We start from the raw sequence: 23,095 nt of genomic DNA, 5'->3' as shown, positions 1-23,095 counted from the left end.
AATATAATGAATATAAATTAACCCACCTTAGTAAACATAAATGTCTGATTGACGTACAGACAATCCACAGAGACACTGCAGGGTGTCAGATGCTCCAAAAAAATAAAAAAATAAACTACCTTTCTCTGCCTGTCTTCTTCTCTACAGCCTCGGCACAGAACAGGTCCCCAGAGAGAATGCCAGCGTCTCATTGGCTGACACGTTACAGGACTGGATGGGAGAGAGATAGAGTAGCGAGGGGGCGAAAAAGCTCAAGAAGATGCAACTACTGTGCCGTGGCAGTAGTATCACACCTCACGGAGCGTCAGGATGCTAGAGCTTGGTCTCATTTGGGATGGAAACAAAAGCTCCTGTGTGCTGCTGCTGCTGCTGCTGCTGGGATCAGCTCTGTGACTGAAAGATGCAGACGAGCAGCAGCCGTGCCGGCTGGTCTCAGGATCTCACCCAAACTTGATGTCTTCAGAACAGAGCAGCCGATTTCATTTTCTGGATCTGCACAGAGAGAATTTGCACAAAGGGGAAGGGGGGGGGTTCATGTACTGTAAATGTGCAACTCTCTGCTTTGTACCAGCCTGTCACCCATAAAGTCTCCCACACCGGCTGAGACACCCTGGAAGCTTCCAGCCGTGCTTCTGAGATGGTGTGAAAAGCAGCCAGCCTTTGGCTGCCCCACTTCTGGGTCAAGATGCCCGTCATGAAGGGCCTCCTGGCCCCACAAAACACCTTCCTGGACACCATTGCCACACGCTTTGATGGCACCCGTAAGTACCAGAAGATGATCTGAGTTTCTTTTTTTTTGGGCACATTTATTTCGGGGGGGAAAATGTAAATTAGTGAAACTTTTACTACTAAAAATCAATATTTAATAAACACTTAGATATTTAGTGATCAAAACATTTGTAGCATTAACTAAAAAAAGGTGATTTTTTTTTTTAAAGGACTTTTCCTCGCGGTTTGTCTCCTTAAAGCTCGCCGCTCCACTCTGCCAGACCTGCTTGTCCTCTGTTTCTTGTTTTGTACTTTTTGGCTCCTCATGGGAGGTTGTATCTCACCGCAGAACGATGCCGTGGAGACGTCTGTGTTTGTTTAACCTGTCCTCCCTCAGCTGACTGAGAGTCAAACATTGTTCTAAAACCAGAGTTTTAGTCACACCTGGGGAGGAAAACGGAGCAGTTGAAAGTAGAGCATGCAGTTAGGGGTTTGACAGGTGAGCTGTGACCTTTAAGATCCTAAAGCAGACTAACACACGGCTCTCGATGAGCTGTGAACAAGCTTGGTTGGAGGTGAAAAACGGTCGTGTTTTTGTATTTTTTGGCTCGTCAAGGTCAACAATTCAGCAGAAAATGCACCAAAAAAATGGAAGTGTTTTTGGTCTGTATTATAAAAATTCTGCAGAAAGAATATATTTTCTCAATTGTTTACCCAAGTGGATCCACTTTTGTGAGCAGGTCTAGACGAACAAGTGGAGAAACAAATGCAAAATATCCTGGAAATGCAGATGCAAAGATGAAACTAATAAGAGAACGCAGTCTTTTTGTGTATTAAAAACTGCACACACACAGGCTGGTGAGCACCTAAAACCGTTTCTTCAATCAAGATGAAGTTGGTGCAATAAATGCAATTTTTATGTCCTGCATTAGTCCTGGAGTGCAGGCACCAGATTGGTTTAGCAATTCTTCTCATTTCTTTTTATGTGCCTTTGAGTGAAAATGTCACCCCACCATATACGTCATGGATATTCAAAGGAAGTTTTGAAATTATTATGGGATTGCCACAGACCCAAGGCTTGGTGGCCATGTTGTAGCAAAGTGTAAAATTTGCCAATTAGTAAGTTTTCCCATAAGGTGGTCATACGAAAGTCTTTTTAAAATTTCACGCACTGCCAGGTTCTAACCACAACTGAAGTTTGGTTGACCTTTGATCTTGATAAGATAAAAAGTAACTCCTTGAGCATCATTGGGAACTCGCAGCGTACTGTGAAAATTTAAAACATGAAACGTTAGTTCAAACTGAATGAAACGATACGGCATATGATAGGAACGTTTTAGGAATGTGGGAGCAGTTACGGTAACAAAAAACCTCTGTTGCCAAGGAAATCCAAAAGTTTACTTTTGCAGATTCTTCTCAAACTTACACAGACCTGTGCATCTCACCCAGATGACCAAAAAACGAAATGGTTGCTATGGAGATAAAACTATTATAGAAGCTGCCATTTTGAAAAATAGTCGCTGAACAATCTGAACAGAGAGGCAAAATGAAGGGCAGGTGCACAAGAAGATAATGGGCGTGAGGCGAGGGTGGGTAGTGCCTGCAGACCCCTACAGTTCATTCCAGTTTAGCTTATATATTATATTTTATTTATTTTTTATCTGTAGCTGAATTGCTTCACTTTTACACAGAGTGCAATCTGACTCATCAGTTTTGTTTATAATATTGTTTATTAAACTTTAGATTTTCCTTCAAATGCAAAACATCCATAATTTATGCATTAAAACGTTTTATAAAATAAAATAATCACTTTTTAAACAAGTAGAACCAACTACACTTTATGGATGATTTATTTATTTATTTTACAAAATGTGCAAATGCTTTTCAAGCCAAGTTTTATTTTATTTATTTTATGTGGTTTCTTTTTTGGATGAACATGATGCTGCCACACTTAAACTGTTTAACATGCACCAATGAAAATCAACATTCCTATACAGTATTTATATTACGTTACATATTTTTCCAGGTATTTCAAATTTATTTTTATCTAGTTTTATTTCCTTAAAATCTAACTTTTCTCTGAATATCCGCGTTGTGAATTCCATAGCCTCGTGTCTTAGTTGCAGGTGAAGCTGCATTGCATGCGGTTCTGCATCACAGATGTTTTTGAGTTCAAGATGCACTCGATCCTCCTCATGCATGTTCAGCTTTGTGATGTTTGCATTTGTTCAGGGTGCATTTTTCTACAAAAAACATTCAAATCTTTAGTCAAATAAAGAATCCCATCTTCATTTATTTATACGTATTATGCCTTAGTATTAAAATATATATATTTCATAGTTCTGGTTAAAAGACACCTAGAACCTACAGCAGATGTTGATTCAGACGTGGGCGAAAAACACTTGATTAAAACGCAACAATATTTATACGCAGAAACACTTAAAGAAACTCTAGAATCTGTTTCAAATGCTTAAAAGGGTTTGTTGACAGTATATGAAAGGCCAAATGCTGGTTCAGGGTAATGCAGAAGCTTTATTTAAAAGGTGGATAGAGAATGCGGATCAGCGATCCTTACTTCTGCAGTTTGAAGAACAATATGAACCAAAAATGTATTGTTTTAGCACCAAAGCTTTAAAAAAGAAACAATGACAAAATAAAAGATTGATACAAGGCTGTGAATTAATAGACATCAAAAACAAAAAGTTTTAGCCCTAATTGTATTCGATATTTATTTATGATTGTACTTTGATGTCCCTTGGGACATCAAACCCTGGGAATGCGAAGGAATTGAATTAAAGTGAATTATTTTTGGCTTAATCTTTTCTCTGAAATCTACACTGCAAAAACAGGCCCCTTAAAAATAAGTCACAACTTCTTTAAAAAAAAGTCTGTCGCACCAATGATTTTTTTCTTTTCTTAAAACAATTCTAGTCACGAAGACATGTATTTTCTTAAACCATGATAAAGGTACTAGGATGCTAATTTGACAAAAAATGGTGTAAAAAGATTTTGAACTACACAAAAAAATCTTAATCAATTCTAAATTTAACACTTAGCACTTTTAGAACATAAATCTATGTTTTTGCTTCCAAAAATATTGACAGTGCAGTCTTTTTTTTTACTTTAATAGAAACTTTTCAAAATTTAGCTTTTTGAGTTTTAAATCGAGTTTTTCTAATGTCAAAAGTATGGAGCAAACTGGTTTAATTTTTTCTCCCAGATCCTAGCTCTTAATGACAGATAAACTTTATTGCGGAGTCGTAGTTCATAAAGCAACAAAAACACACATGCACCAACAACAAACTTGTTATCCTTTCAGTAAACACTCATGTTTCCACAGCTGTGATGTATATTGTTTGACACTATTTGCTCTGTTAGTGAGCAATACAATAATTATATTTACAGAAGCATTCAGGTGACACAAATTTATACGTTCGATTTCTCAAAACAGCCTGCAGTGTGCTGGCTTGGGACAACACAAAAAGCTCACTAGCATAAGTCTAAAATCATCGTTGTGAGTCACTTTTAGTCTCTGAAGGCGGCCAATGAGCCACAAATTCTTGACCTTTGATTTTGAGAAAAACTTGGAAAGGTGTAGAGTAAAGAAGTTAAAACAACTTGGTCAAATGTACTGAATGTCTAAAAACAAGTTTGAAACCTTTGCAAGGATCAAATAGTTTGCATTGTGTGTTATTGAAGTTGCTCACATGTTGCGGCATCTCAGCCCTGTGGCAGTTGTTGTTCAAGCTCTGGAGCCGAGCCAGCACCGCTGCAAGCGACAGCCTGCTGTTGTACAGAGCTACGTCACACTTCAATAAATAAAGAAGTTTGTTTTGATCCTAATCTAAATATCCCAGTGATCTGTAATTCTCCAGTGGGAGCTTAAAAAACGGAGAGGTTGTTGTTAACAGCGTGACACACGTATTTGCGGTTCTCAGAGCCACCATAAGGCTGTGGCTCCTCGAGGAGTGGCACGCTGCCCATTCTCAAAATAGCTTCCTTCCTGTTGCCCCGGTGACCGGGTCCCACCACTTGACGTGAAGGATGCTGGAACACTTGGGCCCTTTTAGAAAAGGGTTGTCCACTGAACACAAAACCCTTGAACTTGCTTTATAATCAAGCACTTTTAGACAACAGCTGGTCTCTTGTTTCGGAAAGGCACAGTGGCTTTCCGCCTCAGTGCCATCAGTCTGTCAGGCTTATCAACCTCCTTTTTTTGTTGTTTTAGGCTCTAATGGATTTGTGAAAAAAAAAACTTTAACATTATTTGGCATTTTAGAATGTCAATCAAGCCAGTCATTGTTCAATTAGCACTAAAAGACATTGCAAAAAAAACCTAAAAAACATGATTTAAATGTGATATCTTTACACATAAATGACAAGTCCTGCTTGTCTTCATCATATTTACATTATTAACCCTTTGATAGGGATGTACATAATTGAATTTTCAATATTGTCGAAATCTATTGAACTTTAAAACAACATTGTTAAAATTAAACTGGTGCAATTTTAGGTTTGTTGCATCTTAAATCTCATTTTTCTGTCAGAAAATCAATAATTTACGGGTCCCAGCACTACAGTTTCTAGGACTACAGTTTCTAGATTGTGAATGGCTGAATCATTTTAAAAGGCGTAAATATGTGGCAAAACATTTTACATTCAGGGCCACGTTGGGGTTGAGATCTGGAGACTTACTAGGCCACTCCAGGACCTTGAAAGCTTCCTACGAAGCCACGCCTTCGTTACCTGAGCAGGGTGTTTGTGATGGTTGTCATGTTTAAAGACCCAGCCATGTTTCATCTTCAATGCCCTACCTGATGGAAGGAGGTTTTCACTCAAAATCTAACCATACATGGCCCCATCGTTCTTTCCTTTACACGGATCAGCCGTCCTGGTCCCTTTGCTGAAAAACAGCTCCAAAGCATGATGCTTCCACCCGCATGCTTTACAGTGGATGTGGTGTTCTTTGGATGAAGCTCAGCATTCTTTCTCATCCAAATGCACCGAGTAGAGTTCTTACCAAAAGTTCCATTTTGGTTTCATCTGTCCATAGGAAATTCTCCCAATCCTCTTCTGGATCATCCGAATGCTCTCTAGCAAACAATAGACAGGCACTGAATTTACTGAATGCACTGAATTAAGCGGCAGGACACGCCTGGCACTGCAGGATTGAATCCCTGGCAGCGTGGTGTGTTACTGATGGTAGTCTTTTTTACTTTGGTCCCAGCTCTCTGCAGGTCATTCACTAGATCCCCCGTGTGGTTCTTGGATTTTTGCTCACAATTCTTATAATTATTTTGACCCCACGGGGTGAGATCTTGCAGGGAGTCCCAGATGGAGGGACATTGTCAGTGGTCCTGTATGTCTTCCATTTCCTAATAATTTCTCCCACAGTTGATTTCTTCGCACCAAGCTGCTTACTTATTGCTGATTCAGTTGTCCAAACCTGGTGCAGGTCATCAATTTGGTTTCAATGTTTTTTTTATTTTGTTTTTTTCCCCCATTTTGCCTCTGATATACAGTACACCTATGATGAAAATAACAGGCCTCTCTCATCTTTTAAGTGAAAAACTTGCACAATTGGGGGGCAGACTAATTTCTTCTTTTTTTTTTTGCCCCACAGTACATTGGTCTGGTATCTCATTTGTTTCCTCATTTGTTTCCATTTAAATCTTATTCCCCAACGTACCCTGTTGCACCCCCACACAATTCAAATTCGTATTCAGAAAAATTTACAAATCTAAACTGGTTTATTTTATTGTATGTCTTTGTTTTTTGGCATGTGAAGAATTCTGCTGTGTTTGCAGCAGAAACAAAACAAGCTGCTTGCATGTTGTGCTTGTTTCCCGTCTTAAAAGATCTGCATCAGTTTAGGCTGCAAGTGTGAGATGAGGAGAGGTTCTTTATTAGATTAAAACAAAGCAGGAACATTTAATTCTCAGAAATAATGTGTATTTTACACATAAGTCCATGGGTTTTGATGAATCGTTAGGAAAAAATTGTTTTTAAATTTTTAAAAGGCAAAATTTCCCCAACTTTGCTAAAGTTCTCACATTTCTTTTTTGTGTTTCAGCATTCTCTTTTAGCAAAACAGTTGTTTATACTTCTAGTAAAAAGTTCTAATCCGATCCATTTTTAAATCCATTTTTTAAAAAGCTGTTGGCGTGCAGCAACCCCACCCTCCCTTCCCATCCCCGTTGCTGAGAGCTAAAAGCGAAAAGCTTGTGGCCCGCCCAATATATTTTCTACATAACAAATGAGATGAAATTTTTTCATCTGCTCCTATTTAACAATGATTTGAATAAAACAAATGCAATTTTAAGCTTGTTCTTCTTTATAAATGTCTTCCATCAACAGAAAATGCCACAAGAACACATTTAAAAACGGCCAAAACACAATTTTTACTGGAGTGGGTCTTTGAATATTAAAATCTATTTATGTCTTCAAATAACTTTATTTTTTCTATACTAATTGAGTTATTTTGACTAATTTAACACTACAGTCAGTTAAATGCTACAAATACATATTTATTTCTTCTATTACAATACAAATCACCCGAGACATAAAGGTTAATTCCTCATAGACTACGCTTATACCGCTTGCTCTGCGTTTGACCTTCACTTTTATAGAGGAGAAAGTGATTGCAGTGGGATTTTAATTTAATACTTCTTGGACTGTGGAAAATTGTGGCGCTAAATCATGATCTGCAATCAAGATGTCACAACAGGTTATCAGAAACCTTTGACTGAGCATTTTGTCCTGTTCTATGAATGTAGAAGAACCTGATTTGTCTTTTCCTTCCCCGTTTTGCACGTAAACAGTTGTTTGGATGTTTGCCGACTCTCATTGTGACACAAAAGCTCAGTTTGTGTTGTGCGTTCATGCCTGGCCTGTGCATCCATTCCTACCTCCCATGGCTCATTCTAACCCCCCCCAAAAACAAACACATAGGTGGTTTTTCTCACAGCGGCGCTGCCCTGTGGGGCAACGCAACCACAAAGCAGCTGCAGGCAAAGATAAGAAGCTGGTTTATTTTCTCCCTCAACCCTTCTGTTAAAAGGCTACCAAAGAACCTGAATGGGGGGGGGGGGGCACTCTGAAAGATTTGGGACTCATTGTTGCTCAGCTGATGAGAGGCTTCCTAAGTCCTGCAGACCATACCTTTTATTTTAGGAAATCAACATTTCTGTAGCTGCATTTTCACTTTTAAAAATATTTTTTTTTAAAGATTTTTGAAATGATTTCTGAGTTTTTTTTTGAAAAACCTCTAAAATCCTCACGCGAGTGCTGTTGAGACAGGAGAAGTCGAACTTTCAGGTTTGCACCTTGCATGGCAGCTTTGATCCCATTGGAATGATTATTTAGGTGAGTGGGCGCGAAGCTTTCTGCAGTGGAAAACAGAGCAAAGATTTCAGTTTCGTTGCTGGACTCACTTCTGTTTCCACTCAGCTATAAAGTAAACATTTTCTCTGTAAATTTAAAGGAATTGAAAGCAATCAGCACAGATTCTAACAAGTTACTTTTTGCAAGTCTAAGTTAAAGGTCATAAAATCTGGATGCCAACAGTCCTTTTTACAAGTCTTCTTTGAAGATATTATTGGTGACAGAAACTCGTAGGTGTCACGTTGTTAGACCCCCTGAAGTTGTGTTTTTGTTTTTTTTAAGCTGTTCTCGTGGCATTTTTCTGATCATGAAGATCAAAATTGCATTTCTGAATATTGCTTTATTGAAATTGTTGTGAATCAGGAGCATATGAAACACGCTGTTTGAAAAAAGATTGTTAACAGTATGCCGGGCGGACCACGAGCTCCCTGCTCCGCTCCATTCTGATGCATCCACTTCCAGACAAATAGAACCATGTGCATCTTTGTTTTGCTCGTCTGACCTGACATCTGGCCCAAAACTGTACGGCTGGATAGCTACAATACTGCTCGTCATTTTTGTTGTACTGGTTTGGGCGTGAGGGGCAGTAAGCTAGCGCTAGACCGTGCAAACAAGGGTGACAAATCCAAGCCTTGAGGGCCGGTCTCCAGCTGGTTTTTCACAAATCCTGCCTTAGCTGCTGTTGCATACCTGGATCAGGTGTGTTTAGCCAAAAAGGAGCTTAAAATGACAGGTTGGCTGGAAAACATGTAGGACATGTTGCTCATGTGCGATTCCAGGCCCTCGAGGCCTGGAATCGCACATGAGCTTTCTGGTGTTAACAGAAAGCTCTCAGCAATAGGAAGTGGAAGTGGGTTTGCTCTTCGTCAAGAGTCCTGCCCACAACTCAGAGGCAAATTTCTAATGAACTACTGCCGCTCTGCAGAAACTATGTCCTAAAAGCCAACCAATGTTTTTTTATTTTGGCTAAAAATGACAATCAAAATTTAACGACTCCTTTAAAAATAGATCAAGAGATGATCAGAGGGGGTCTTAATCTATGTCAAAATGTTGTTAGGAGTCCAAACCAAATCTCAGGTGTTTTGTTTTTAATCCAACTCAAGTTTTTTTTTGTCACATATTCAAGTCAAATCTCAAGTTCTGGAACATTAATGCAAGTCGTGTTTACAAGTCAGAGAGTGCTCTGAACTTCAAATCAAATCAAGTTTTTGGTTCTTAATTCAAGTAAAGTCTCTCTTTTTAGTAATAACTCTGAATCAAAGTGACAATTTTTTAAGACTTTAAAATTAGATGCAAATCTTGTATTAAAATACCAGAACATCCACAACAAATTCGACCTCTGATCAAGTCAAGTCCCAGGTCCCTGTCTGCGAGGCTGAAGTCACCATCTCTGCCAATCACTAACTTTTTCCTCCATAACTGCTCATTTGCCTTAATAAGACGATCCACACTCTCAGGGATTATTCATCTTGACATAAATTTAATTCAATTGTCATTTTATGCAGAATAACTTGTCACAATAACCGAGAGCATTAGCAGGAGCATCGAGTAGCAGCATCATGTCAGATTAGAGTTTCAACAAGCCAACACAGATGTTTAATTAAGGAAGCTCCATAGCAGCAGAGCGGCCACTCCAAGCCAAACGCCTCACAGGATTAAAGCCTGAGAAAGAAGGCTCTGTCACAACAGCATGAGCGCACACTCGCACTGTTTGTGGTTCATGAGGGAAGCGTAGAATCTACAGGAAATGAAAGGAGACACTTTTAAAGAATCAGTATTTCCTGACATATTATGAGATTCTTCAAATAAAACCGTAAATTTAAGGATTTCCTTCTTTATCATGACTCGAGATGCCCATGGGAATGTTTAAATGATCCAAGTCTGTCCTATTTAATCTAAAACTATAAAATCATTAGGATGTACAAAAAATGCACAGTATTTTAAATGAGTATTTTAACAAAGTAAATTTATTATAGTATAAACACCAAATGTGTTTTTCTAAAAATTGTAATGAAGTCAAATAAAGTGTGATGGCGCTTCATGCAGAATTTAAAGACACCAGAAAAGTCTTGCAGGCTGAAAAAGGAATGTAATGCAAAAGGTGAAAGAATAAACAGAATAAATCGACTAAGAAATGTCAGATAGCTGCTCCTTTAGTGGCAGTACTGACTGACACAAGTCAACAATACAAAAATCCAAACTTTTTCGTGACGAGTGCTTGTTCACAGATTGTTGTCGATTTTTAACCGATGCTACAGTGTTAATGATCAAACTTTGTACAACTCCACAGCTGAGAATTTCTTCTCCTTCTGGTTTAAAATATCCTTTCAGAGTGATTTATGACTGCACCTGAACTTGACCTGTTTAAAGGACTGATTTAGGGATGCTGAGTATGGATTTACCTATTCTTAGGGAAACATTACATAAACCTCAGATATATCCGGCGGCTCTCCAGCTCTTGCTGCCTCACCAAGTTGGGGTGTCAGGAATTTATAGACCATGAAAAAGAGGGCAGGTCTTTCTGCTTCGACAGAAGGTTGCATCTTATTGAGCTTCTCTTTCTGGGGCAAATTTTTTTTTTCCTTAAAGCCTGTTTTTACAGAAATCTGCTGCAGGCCAAAACAACAATTATTGCAATTCCTCCTGCAAAAGTGTGGAAAAAAGGAAAGGCTTGGTGTAAGCAATAACCAGCTCTGCCTGTTGATGGATTCGACTAATGCCCATCTCTTTCTGTAATTCCATGGTGACAGTTTAGTTGCTGCTCGCTGCACACTCACGAAAGGTTGTCACCGCACAGAAAAGACATCCCGATGGACTGCTATGGGCTCACATTGGCCAATTAAAGAGCTGCATTGTGGGAAGTGCAGCAGCAGCTGCTCATAACTCTTTGTCTTTGGGTCGCTCTGTGGAATGAGAAAATTACAGAGCAATCGTTATTTCTCTGTTGCTTCTCTGCTCAGCACTTAGAAAATTTACATTATGATGCTTTCACTTAAGCAGTTGTTTTTTCTGTAGAGTTACAGAAATGAAGTAGTGGCCTGCAGTCCTCTAATAAAGCCAAATATGAAGTCATAATAACGCAACAAATGAATGGCTACTTTTATTTGTCATTGCACCGTGTACAACAACATTTAAAGTACTCTTAGCTCAGTATATAATTAAAAAAAGAAAAATAATTTACTTCTAGATCAGTTGCAACTAATAAACAATGCATTATTGGGTCATTTAAAAAAAAGAAAAAACATCTAAATAATTTGCATCTTAGAAATAAAAGTGCAGTATTTGGTCATTAAAAACAAGAACAATTACAACTAATTAGTCTAAAACGACTAAAAGGTGCATCAATCATTAGAATCAAGGAATTACATTTGAAAAAGTATGTTTATAATTGTTAAAACAAGTGTAATAATTATAAATATACCTTACATAAAATCTCAAGAACACAATGCAGTGAGTATTTAAAAAATATTAAACAGTTTTAGCTGCTGTACATATCACATATACACACATACAGATCTACATATCACTTTCAGGTAAATTGACCATATTTTTCCAACAAAAATACTAAATTGTTCTTTCCTATGCATCAAAAATTATATTTACTTCAAGTTTTTTTTTTTTACCTCTTCTTAAATGTTCCTCTGAATTTGTAAGGTATGGTCTTTTTTAATGTGATGAAAAATTAGAACACAATAGAAGTGTTTCCATATGCTTCATCAACACATTTCTTTAGCTTTTGACCTTCTACTTCTCACAAAAAAAACACTTTTTAGCCACCTTCTGCCACATAAAGTCCTAATGCTTGGAGCAGATTTAAAACTATAATTATTGCAGCTGCTCAGCAGAAAAAGTCCAGAGAACTGTCCAAGGTGCTGAAAACAAGACTGCTGAGATGCTGAAAACTGTTGGAGAAAGATATTTTCAAATTAAAAGCTTTTTTGCCATCTTACATTCCAACTTCTTTGACCAAGGGCCTTTATGGGTCCATTAGAATTAGATTTCTATTTTATTTAAGTATGACATATTAGCTGAGATGGGCTCCAGCAACCCCTGTGACCCCGATAAGGTTTCAGAAGGTTCAGAAAATGGATGAACTGATGGATGTTATGACATGTTTGAGCTGCTAATTACATATCAGTTCGGATTTAGAGTGGATCTGTTAAAGTTTGATTATTCTTGTAGATTATTTAACAACAATAATCTAAAAAATAATCAACCACAAGATGAGCTTTTTTGATTAAAAATTGAACTCTTCTAACATGACCTCTTCTGCTTCTTTCACAGATAGTAATTTCCTGTTAGGTAATGCCCAGGGCCACAGAGGATACCCCATCGTTTACTGCTCCGACGGCTTTTGTGACCTGACAGGCTTCACCAGAACAGAGGTGATGCAGAAGAACTGCACCTGCCATTTTCTGTACGGCGCTGACACCAGTGAGCACGTGGCCCAGCAGATGGAAAAGGCTCTGGAAGGTCGGGAGGAATATAAGACGGAAGTTCACTTCTACAAGAAAGATGGTGAGGATTCAGCAGAAGTAGCTACACCCCTTTTTTTTAAGAGGTTCAGGCTTTAAAAAACATTTTAGAGTTTAATTAGCAGTATTTTTCTGTTTTTATCAAGCTGTGAATATAAACAAGTCTTTTCGAATTCTTTTTTATCCCTCCACTATGAAGAGAACATTATATTTTTAGATGAGAGCTGCCTGTTTGGTTAAATGATAGGGCTCAAAGAGTTAACACTTTATTCATGCTCATCAATGGAAAAAAAAACTATCACATAAAGTGATAGTAACAACTGGCAATAATTTCTGTTTAAACGGTACGTTATTGTGCCCTAAAATTTGAGTTTCAGCTTCTTTTGTAACCTATTCCACAGCTAAACCATTTTTTATGGAGGCAAAAGTGCGGTCTATAATGTTCTGGCTTCTCTAATCTAAATCATGTTAATCCCTATGGAAGTCTTAAGATGAAAGTATGTTGTCATGTGTGGTGGAAAAAAAACACTGCAGTGCTTAAGCCTTTTTGACTGGCACACAGGATTATCTTTATTTAACAGAGACCCAAGCCCAAGGCTTCTGAGTGTGTGAACCACTAATGATGCTGATTGACTGCCAAATCTCTGCCAGGTACTCAGTGCATCCAGAGTTCTTCTACATGTTTTTCAAAGTACAGGAAGTAGCAGTAAAGGCATATTGCTTTCACTGAGCTTTAACAGATCCTCAGAAATATTGTAAAGTATATTCAAAAGGTAAGAAACCAATGACTGATGATGATTCTTGGTCAAACAACACAAAGAACATTTCTTCTACTTTTTTTAAAATGGTCTCATTATGCGTGTAAATAATAGACACTCTCCATAATCAAAAAATGCCCAGAAATTGATTTAAAATGCATTTTTTAAACATATTCACCTTCAATAAAGAACAAATGAACTGTATTGTCTATGACATGTTGTAGAGTCCAATACCTGATGGAGGAAAGGCCTGCAAGAGCTCTCCTTCCTGCAGCAAGGGTGTTTTAAACACATCTTCCATTGCATTCAATCTGATTTCCATTGAATGTATCTCCACTTCCTTCCTTTTGAATCTTTCCTGTTCCTGGGCTTTTCCAACCAATTCTATAGATTTCCATAAGTGTAATGACAACAAAATGTGGGGGAAAAAGTCAAACAACGTTCCTAATCCCTTTGACTTTTTCTAATACAACTGAAAAATGTTATTATTGAAAAGCACAGAAATTTCACAAGTAATTTTGTTGCATATACAACTGTTTATCACAGAACTAGACTGGATTTTTCCAGAAATTTCTAATCAGCCAATCGCATGTCAGTAACTCACTTTATTTAGGCATGTAGACATGGTCAAGATGATCTACTGCAGTTTAAACTGAGCATCAGAACAGGTAAGAAAGGTGATTGAAGTAACTTTGATGGTTGTTGGTACCAGACGGGCTGGTCTGAGTATTTCAGAAACTACTGTTCTACTGGGATTTTCACCCACAACCATCTCTGGGGTTTACAGAAAATGGTCTGAAAAAAAGAGAGAATATCCAGTGAGCAGCAGTTCTGTGGGCAGAAATGCCTTGTTGATGCCAGAGGTCAGAGGAGAATGGTCAGACTGGTTCCAGCTGAAAGTAAGGCTACAGGAACTCTAAGAACTACTGGTTCCAACCGAGGTCTGCAGAAGAGCATCTCTGAACGCACAACACATCCAACCTGGAGGCAGATGGGCTACAGCAGCAGAAGACCACACAGGGTGTCACTCCTGTCTGCTAAGAACACGAAACTGAGGCTACAAATCACACAGACTCACCAAAACTGATCAAAAGGATGAAAAAATGTTGTCTGGTCTGATGAGTCTCCATTTCTGCTGCAACATTCAGATGGCAAGGTCAGAATTTGGTGTCAACAACATGAAAGCATGGATCCCTCCTGCCCTGTATCAATTGTTCAGGCTGGTGGTGGTGTGGGAATATTTTCTTGGCACACTTTTGGCTCCTTAGTACCAACTGAGAATGGTTCCAATGCCACAGGCTACCTGAGTATTGCTGCTGACCATGTCCATCCCTTTGTGACCACAGTGTACCATCTTCTGATGGCTACTTCCAGCAGGATAAGGCCCCAATGTTATTAAGCTGGAATTATCTCAGACGGGTTTCTTAAACATGACAAAGAGTTCACTGGACTCAAATGGCCTCAACAGTCACCAGATCTCAACCCAATTGATCCCCTTTGGGATGTGGTGGATCGGGGGAATGACATCACCAACAAATCTGCAGCAACTGCGTGATGCTATCATGTCAATATGGAGCAAACTCTCTGAGGAATGTTTCCAGGACCTTATTGAGTCTTTGCCATAAAGGATCAAGCCAGTTATTAAGCAAAAGGGGGTCCAACCTGGTACTAGCAAGGTAATAAAGTGGCTGGTGAGTATCATCTACATTAAAGAAGTCTAATAAAACAAATTTAAGAACAATTTGGTTCCCCAGAATATGTTCAAAAATCCACTGTACATTTGATGTATTTTTAAGTAATCTTAGTTGTGATTGGTTAATAATAACTCATAGTTTCTCTTTGAAATGCAGTTATCTTTACCATTGTGTGCCAGTTTCTCACAGAATAATGAGTTTAACAGTATATAGGGGAAATGGAGCATCAAACGAGCTGTAATACTTGAGTCATTGCAGTGAGACGTTTTGCTTTGTGGCTCCGTATGTTTCTCATCCACCTCTATTTTGTTGCGAGGCTGAGATGATGCAACCCATTTCTACATGAATGCAGAACACCCCACTGTCTTTGCAGCTCAAAAGCAGCCTTCAGTCACAGTTTTCTCCGCGCTCCTCCGTCTTTCTCCACAGCACACACCGGGGACACTATAGGAGACATAAAACATCTGTTTCATGGCAGAGTGTCATTTTGGCACATCCACTAATGAGGAGTCTGGCTTCCTGTAAACTGCTGCCTCCCCGTCTCAAACGTTTGAATCCTGTGACTTCCCTTTAACTTGTGCACAATCCTTCAGAATTTTATCCTTTTCTAGATGCTTTTTAAGAAAGGTTTTTCTTTTTTTTAATACACATCAATGGTTCAGATAAGACCTAGTGTCTGGAAATCAAAGCCCACTATGCCTACACAAAGAAGCCCCTCAGAGGAATGCAACTGATTCATGGACCCATAAAAGGCTTAAAGTATCAGAATAAGAAGTGCTTATTTTTGTGGTGTTGTCAAATAATTTTGACCACACCAGCAAACTAACAAGACCCTTTTTTAACAGCTGTAATGCAGCAAAGGTGGGGCCAAAGTCTACCTTTGCTCTCTATTCAGTCTGCCTATATTCTGATTGTGCTTTGTGTTCTCTCTGAACTCATTCCATGTTTGTTCCGCTGTCATTCCGTCTTCATTTTGGTTCCACTCTCACAGTTAACTTGGCACCCATGAGGGCAGATTCTACCTGTAATTGCACACACTTAACATTTCACTGCTACAGAATACAAATGGGAAGAATTTCAACATATGTAAAAGAAAAACATCGCTATTTCCTCAACAAAACAACAGCTTACAAGGTTGTGTTTGGGATTTTGAATACACTTCTACACCAAACAAAGGGAAAGAGTCTGAATGTTGTTTGACCATGGTGATGCAAACACTGAAGACCTGAAAGGTGTCACCTTGTTTGGATTCAGACCTCCTGCAACAGAATATTTCCTCCTGACTACCAGAACAAAATTTTGTCCAATTTTTTAAAAATCCATTGAAAACTACAATTCTCATTTGGTATCATTGAAAAGCTCTATATGTCCTCTCTAGATAACAAAATGTGTTAATTCTGTATCATGCAGTGGTTGGGAGATATTTAAGTTTATGTATGTTCTCTACAGAGGACACATTTTCATTGCTGGCTATAATCATCATCATCTTTATTTACTGTACAATTAAAGTTGAAACAAAAAGCTGCACAATAAAGCTAAAAATAATGAAAACTTTCAAAAATAAATGTAATTTAAAGTGAATAAAACACACTAAAAAATTGAAGGTAAAAAGACATAAAACTCAATAATAGAGCAAAGCCTCAAGTGTGACCAAATGCCTGGATATAAAAATGAGTCGAGTTTTGAAGGGAAGAGGCTTGTCTGATATTTAGCGGCAAATCATTCCAAAGCTTTGGAGGCTCGTTCACCCCGATACTACCTCTCAGACCTTGGTACCTCAAGGAAAAGCTGATCAGCTGACCTGGGACACAACGTTAGGGTAAAGGCATTTTACAGAGGGAGGAAGCAGGCTCATGAAAGCAGCAACAAAATTATCCAAAAATAATCATTCACAGCAAAAATGGAATGGCAAATAATGCAGGAGAGATCAAGAAGATCCCACAGATTGTGACAATTTCTGATTTGTTTTGATGCTTTGTAGACATTTGTCTTGTGTCTCTCTGGGTTTATAGTTAGAATGAGCTGAAAGAAATATCTTCATCAGTATTATTGCACGTCTGTATTTCTTCTAGGTGTGCCTTTCTGGTGTCTGCTGGATATTGTACCTATAAAGAACGAGAAGGGGGAGATGGTCCTCTTCCTCTTCTCCTTCAAGGACATCACTGAAACATATGGAAAAGGACACCAAACAAATAAAAGTGAAGGTAGGCAGCCAAAGGAAGTTTTGCATTGAAGAAAACATCAATGGTGCATATATTTGTCCAGCAGATGATGTTTACTCTCAGATAGTGTTTTAAAATGTGGAGTTTGATTTGAGCAGCTGTGGCTCAGGCAGCAAAGACAACATTGATTTTCTGCTTATTGTGACTGATTTTCAAATGGAATAGAAATGTATTTTAAACAAAAAGAAGTTCATAAAGCAGAAATTGATGATCAAAGGTGAAAATAAAGTTTTGCAGAGGGTTAAATAAAAGAGGAAAACTGTGAGTTTTACAAACCTATTTAATGTGACTCTGTCTTCGGTAATATTGCATCAATAATGACTGATGTCTCTGTGGAACAGCTGCAGAGGACAGGAGGCAAAGGAGGAGGAGCCACTCTCACTTCAGTAAGGCGAGGAAGCGAGGACGCACCATGTTGTACCAACTAACTAGTCATTTCTCCAGAGGGGGCAAAGGAGATGTCAACCTTGGTGGAGTGAGTTCAACTTTATCATCCATTCCTGTCCTTTATTTCCAGTCATTAATATTTTTACTGACAACCTGCATTCAGGAGGAAATGAGACACTTCATCCTGAGTTTGAATATTTGATTATTATCAAATAATTGTCAATTTGATAATTGACAATTATAGAAATTGTCCACACAGAAAGTCCTGTTTCAGGTTTTGACAACAGCCAACGATGCAGTTATTGAGCGGGAATAGTCGGAAACAGAGAGTCAGGATCTCAAAATACAAGGACCCCATACAGTTACTGTTATTTCTCTACACCTCCAGTTTTCCTGTTTGTCACTTTTCGAGCTGTCGCTTCCTGTAATCCTCCTGGGAGAGCAGGAAGTCAAGTGCAAATTTGAAAAACTTTCTTAAAGTGATGTCCCTTACCTGTCTTTCTCAGTGTGGTTTAGCAGATGTTTCTTCTGAACAGAGGATTCTCATAAACAGTAATCCTGTTATTATTCAATTTATTCTAGGACCTTTCTAAACTTACTCACCAGTGTCTTTTCTAGGTATAATGCCTGCCTAAATGCTTAAAGCTGATGGGAATGAAGTTGATTCAAATTATTCAAAATATTAAAAGAAAAAATGAGATGAGGAAACTAAGGAACCTCTACCATGTAATATAGCAGTAAATCGTGAAAACCTGACGTAAGATTTCTTGTTTCCTTGTAAATAAAGGCTCCAGTTGCAGGCCAGATAGAAGCATCCATTCAGGAACTGCCATGACTTTAGCTTAGCATCCTAACACAGATGAAAACTTCAGCTATTAAACAAACTCAGACAGAATATGGAGAACAAAATCAAGACTGTGAACTAACAAAAGCAGGAAAACCAGAAGGGACTTGGCAGTGACAAAGAACAAATCTATTGATTGACTGAAAGTGTTAAGAAAACAAAACTAAAAAGGCACAGAATCTCACAAAAAACAGTCTGTTTAAAGAAAGTTTAACTAAAAAAACAAAAATAAAATAGCATTAGAAGATGCTAAATTTATTGGTCTTTAGAACATTTATCATTGACCAAACTTTAGATCAATTAGGGGTTTCTGTTAACACATCTAATATAATATGTGGTTTTGGTGTTTTTAACATGTTTTTGTGGCATTTTTTGAATGATGGAGGACACACATGAAGAAAATTAAGCTTCAAATTGTATTTCTGTGTATTTCTTCACTCAAATTTTGGTGAATCAGGAGCAGAAGAAAAAATGTTTAAAAAGAGCTACACAAGTTTTTTGATTTTGGGTAAAAACTGCACAATCAGGAGGAAAAGACCTCTGGGAATGCTTTGAAAATAGGTCAAAATATGATCAAAGTATTTAACCAATTGCTGAAATAATGATTTTTTTATATGAAATGGTTTATTTCAAGAAATCAAATAAGAATAAAACACAAAAACATTACAATCATCAGTTAAACATTCATACAATGACCTATCAAACTTGCAAAGGGAGTGGAAGGAAGAGAATTTATATAATCTCACCCCTGTTCTACTGTACCATTTTATTACATGATTTATCATTATCCGGTTCCTAACTTTTATCAGAAGAATCCTTAGGTTTCAATAAAGCACATGACAAAGATGAATTACTTAAATTATAATGTAAAAAATAACTATTTTAGAAATCAACATGGCAAATGCAGATCAGTTATCTAAAATATGTGCAGATTTGGTAATTATAAAAATTATGTACATGATCAAAAAAATAATGCTATATTAGTAAAATAGACATAACACTGTTTTAAAAATTTTCATAGCAAAAATTGATCAAGTATCAAAAGTTAAAAAATATGTGCAAATTATGTTTCATTAGGAAAAATCATGGATCAATTTTTGGAGCAAATGAAGTAATATTTTAAGAAATCAGTCAATTTAACCATCTGCAATAATTGATTATGCATTTATTTTAATTATAATAAGGTAATGCTGTGAAATAAAACAAAAAAGGGTCAATAATCTGTCGAATGACCAAGGTTGGTCATTCGACAGATTATGGAATAATGAATTTGCTTTTTTAGTTTTCAGTCAATTTTCATATGCTGTTGGGGTTTATCAGTTCACATCCCAGTAAAGCAGAAACACAAAGATTCAACGCATTCATCACCTGGTTTTTCAACCCGTTTTCTTCAACAAGCTCACATTATTTTACACTTTCATCCAACCGTGCACATGCCTCAGTGGCTTCACCCAGACACAGCCTTAATTATCCTCCTACTTCACCTTTGTCTCCAGAACTGTTGATCGTTAAATTTGCACAGAGCTGGGATTTTTTTTTAAAGGTGGTTGGTGTCAGGATCTTCCTCACAGGCGACAAAAGAGAGAAAAGCAAGAATCTATAATTCACAGTTTCTTTAAAAAAAAGTCCACCAGCAGAAATCCGAACAGTGCTGTCAGAGTTTAGCTCAGTTCACTGCTTTTGTCTGAGAAATTAACAATATGCTATATATATATTATGATGTACGCATCTGATAAATAGTGGTTAAAAATTGTTAGTAACGAATGGTAAATTTCCAAGATATAACCATAGAAGCGCAGAAATTCATGGTAACAGTTACAATGTTCTAAAATATTTTAGAGAATGTACACATAATACAAACAGAGGCACATATCCCACAAATTTTTCTTTTGTCCCCAACAGTTTAGGAATTTGATCCCATACAGATCAAGTAGCAGCAGTTCCTGAAGTCTTCTCCGACAGTTTTGCCTCCTTTATAATAACCATATAAACAATGGCGAATCCTCAGTGTTCACACACATTTCTGCTTTCCTCAACAACAGAGACCCTCCCCTGACTGAATTACAGTCCCATCAAATAAGAAGAATGGCTCTTAAATGCAACACTGTACATTCTTGCATTATTGCCATTACAGACAATGAAAATCTCAGCGAAACGCAAAATCATTAAAAAAAATAACACACAGCTTGGAGCCATTCTTCTATGTGGTTTATTGTTTTTATTTTTACAGGATATTTGGACAATATGAGAGGGAAAGAGAACTTTAGAGCATTTTACTCTGAGGAGGACCCCCCCCCCCGCGACTGCAGCCACATTTGCAGCCAAATTAACTGTTTATAATGTATCTGCGTTAACAGAGTCAATCGTGTCCATTAAGTGGTGGTATGGAGAAAACTGTATGAGTGTGGTACGGATCAAGTACACCCCACCATTGTTTGTAGAAGAGAACTGGACTGAGTGTCTCCTCCCCCTGCCATTCCAAACAGGAAGTACCGGTATTGAGAAATAAACAGCTGTTTAGTCATTCTTTTGGTCAGAATAATCATTGTTGCTCTGATACCTTTATTTAACTTGTTCTTATTAATCCTGATTTTTATTTTTACAAGTTCTTCAAATTATAAACTGGCCAATCAGAGACCTCAGTGCAAGTAGGTGGTGGTCCCACACCAAACGTTCAAAGCTTTAGATTGACAGATTTCCCACTTTCATGTGACAGGGGTATGGACTTCCAAGAAGCTCACTCCTGATTTGTGGAAATGGTTGACATAGAAACGCTGACACAGACTGACTGCTTACACATGATGTCTGATGACATGGGGGCATTCATACCGCGAAAAAATTGCGTGTATTGCAGTTCTAATTTTTTTTACAATAGAAACATTTCATTTTTTTTACATGTCAGTAAAAATATAAACCGTAAATTCCGGACTACAAAATGCACCCGATTACTAGCCGCACCCTCCTATTTTCACGTGTTTAACTAATTTTATACATACACAAGCCGCTTTGGAGTACAAGCCGCATGAATTAGGCAATATTGTCATCCTGACGAATCACGTCCTGACTCACAGAGCAAGTGTGATTTATTAGCACACAGTGGGTGGAGTCAGTTATGCCTCAAGCTCATGAATTTGAGTATATCTACATCTGCCAAACAGTATGCACCTCTATTCTGTTCACAAGTTCCTCAGTTATGGTTTTTTATTTATTTATTTTATTTACTTATTGACAATCTAGGTATCATACATAAAATTACTAACAGTAACCATATAATCAACATTACATCCCTCAGTTATGATGAGGAAATTTACATCCGCGATCCCCCATTTCCCATGAGTCTTAAGGGCTAAAGACGGGGCCAACGCCCGGCTCGCCATTCTGTTGTAAGTGTTTAAGAATGAGCAAGTATCAGCAGTGCATGGAGGGGTGAACGGGAACAGCTCTCCTTCCGCTTGTGTCTCGGCAGCGTTATGGGAGTAACAGGGCTGGTTAAAAAACACACCGGTAAAATAAAGCAGCGACGACTGAAAAGCGCGCGCCTCAGCGCGATACGCGCGCCTCCTCGCGGCGCGTGGGTCAGAAGTTTCCTTCCACAACAAACACTGTTGCTCCGCGGACGCCTCGAGTAAGCCCTGGCTGCAGCCTGCAGAATGGCTCGACGCCTCTGCGCTCCCGCGCGCTCCTTGTCTCCCCTTCCTATCTACTCCGACAGCTCTGGCCAGGGCGGCTTCAAGGAGGAGCGCTTCGTCCCCATTGCGCCGTGAACGGAGCAAATCGTGTCTGTGCAGAGCAATCGGACTTAATACTGTACGTTTTGTGTATGAGGGGCGGATGCGTTGTTACGTGTGGGAGCCTTCAGACTGCCATCGGCCCCGCAGCTCAAACGACACGCAGTATCCAGCTCACACGGAGGCTCGCCTCGCGTTTCAATGCAAAACTCCGCTCAGTCCTTAATAACCGTTAAAACGATCACGTCAATTTGTGTTTCCAGTCGTGTCCCGACAAAATAAAGGCTGATATTATTCCCACATATTTACGTGCAGCCAGCCGAGTCACTATGACTCAGAGGTAAATTCACTCCATGCGCTGTTGTCTCCGTCACGCAGCTGACCGGCTTTTCCAAACCCGTTGGTGATGGTGGGTTTTTTCACGCTGCTTTTAACGATTGCTTTTAACTTGAAAGCTTCATCATATTGTAGCGGCGATCACGTGCACGTTGGGTCTAATGGCACCAAAGGATTCTGGGATGCGGCTGGGCATGCGTGTTTCGTTTTGTTGAACCATGACTGAAGTGTCTAAGACCTGAAGTCAGGTCCATGCTGTTTAGCTGCTTAGAGGTGTGTTGAAAAACAATTGACTTGTGTTTGGTGTTAGAGAATTCAAACCATTCGCTGTGTCAGAAAATACGTACACGGCGGCCGCCGCCAATGAAATTTATAAATTAGCCGCGTCACTGAATAAGCTACTTTTGTAGCGGCTTATAGTCCGGAAATTATGTTATATATTTTACTGAAAATGAGAACAGCATATGTATTTCCATTCTTCGAAAATTTAACACTTCGTCATTCTTTAATGTTTATATTATTACCACAATTGCTCATTTGAAATCATTTCAGATTCCCTT

General features: G+C 38.4%; 1 protein-coding gene across 2 annotated transcripts in view; it reads left to right on the top strand.

The window, feature by feature from the left end:
* Positions 1-535: 535 nt before the first annotated feature.
* The window catches only part of kcnh4b (potassium voltage-gated channel, subfamily H (eag-related), member 4b), a 48,141-nt gene continuing 25,581 nt past the window's right edge, over positions 536-23,095 (top strand). For both annotated transcript variants that reach the window (XM_004080237.5, XM_011487937.4), the window contains exons 1-4: positions 536-761; positions 12,376-12,609; positions 17,091-17,222; positions 17,582-17,715. In XM_004080237.5, the coding sequence (XP_004080285.1) occupies positions 686-761; positions 12,376-12,609; positions 17,091-17,222; positions 17,582-17,715 (576 nt within the window). In that variant the 5' untranslated portion in view covers positions 536-685. The remainder of the gene's footprint in view (positions 762-12,375; positions 12,610-17,090; positions 17,223-17,581; positions 17,716-23,095) is intronic.

Source organism: Oryzias latipes, chromosome 19 (genome assembly GCF_053564925.1).
Source record: "Oryzias latipes strain Hd-rR chromosome 19, Olatipes_Hd-rR_3.1".
NCBI classification, from domain to species: Eukaryota; Metazoa; Chordata; class Actinopteri; order Beloniformes; family Adrianichthyidae; genus Oryzias; species Oryzias latipes.
The sequence above is the reverse complement of the archived record's forward strand: the minus strand, read 5'-3'. Positions and strand labels throughout refer to the sequence as shown.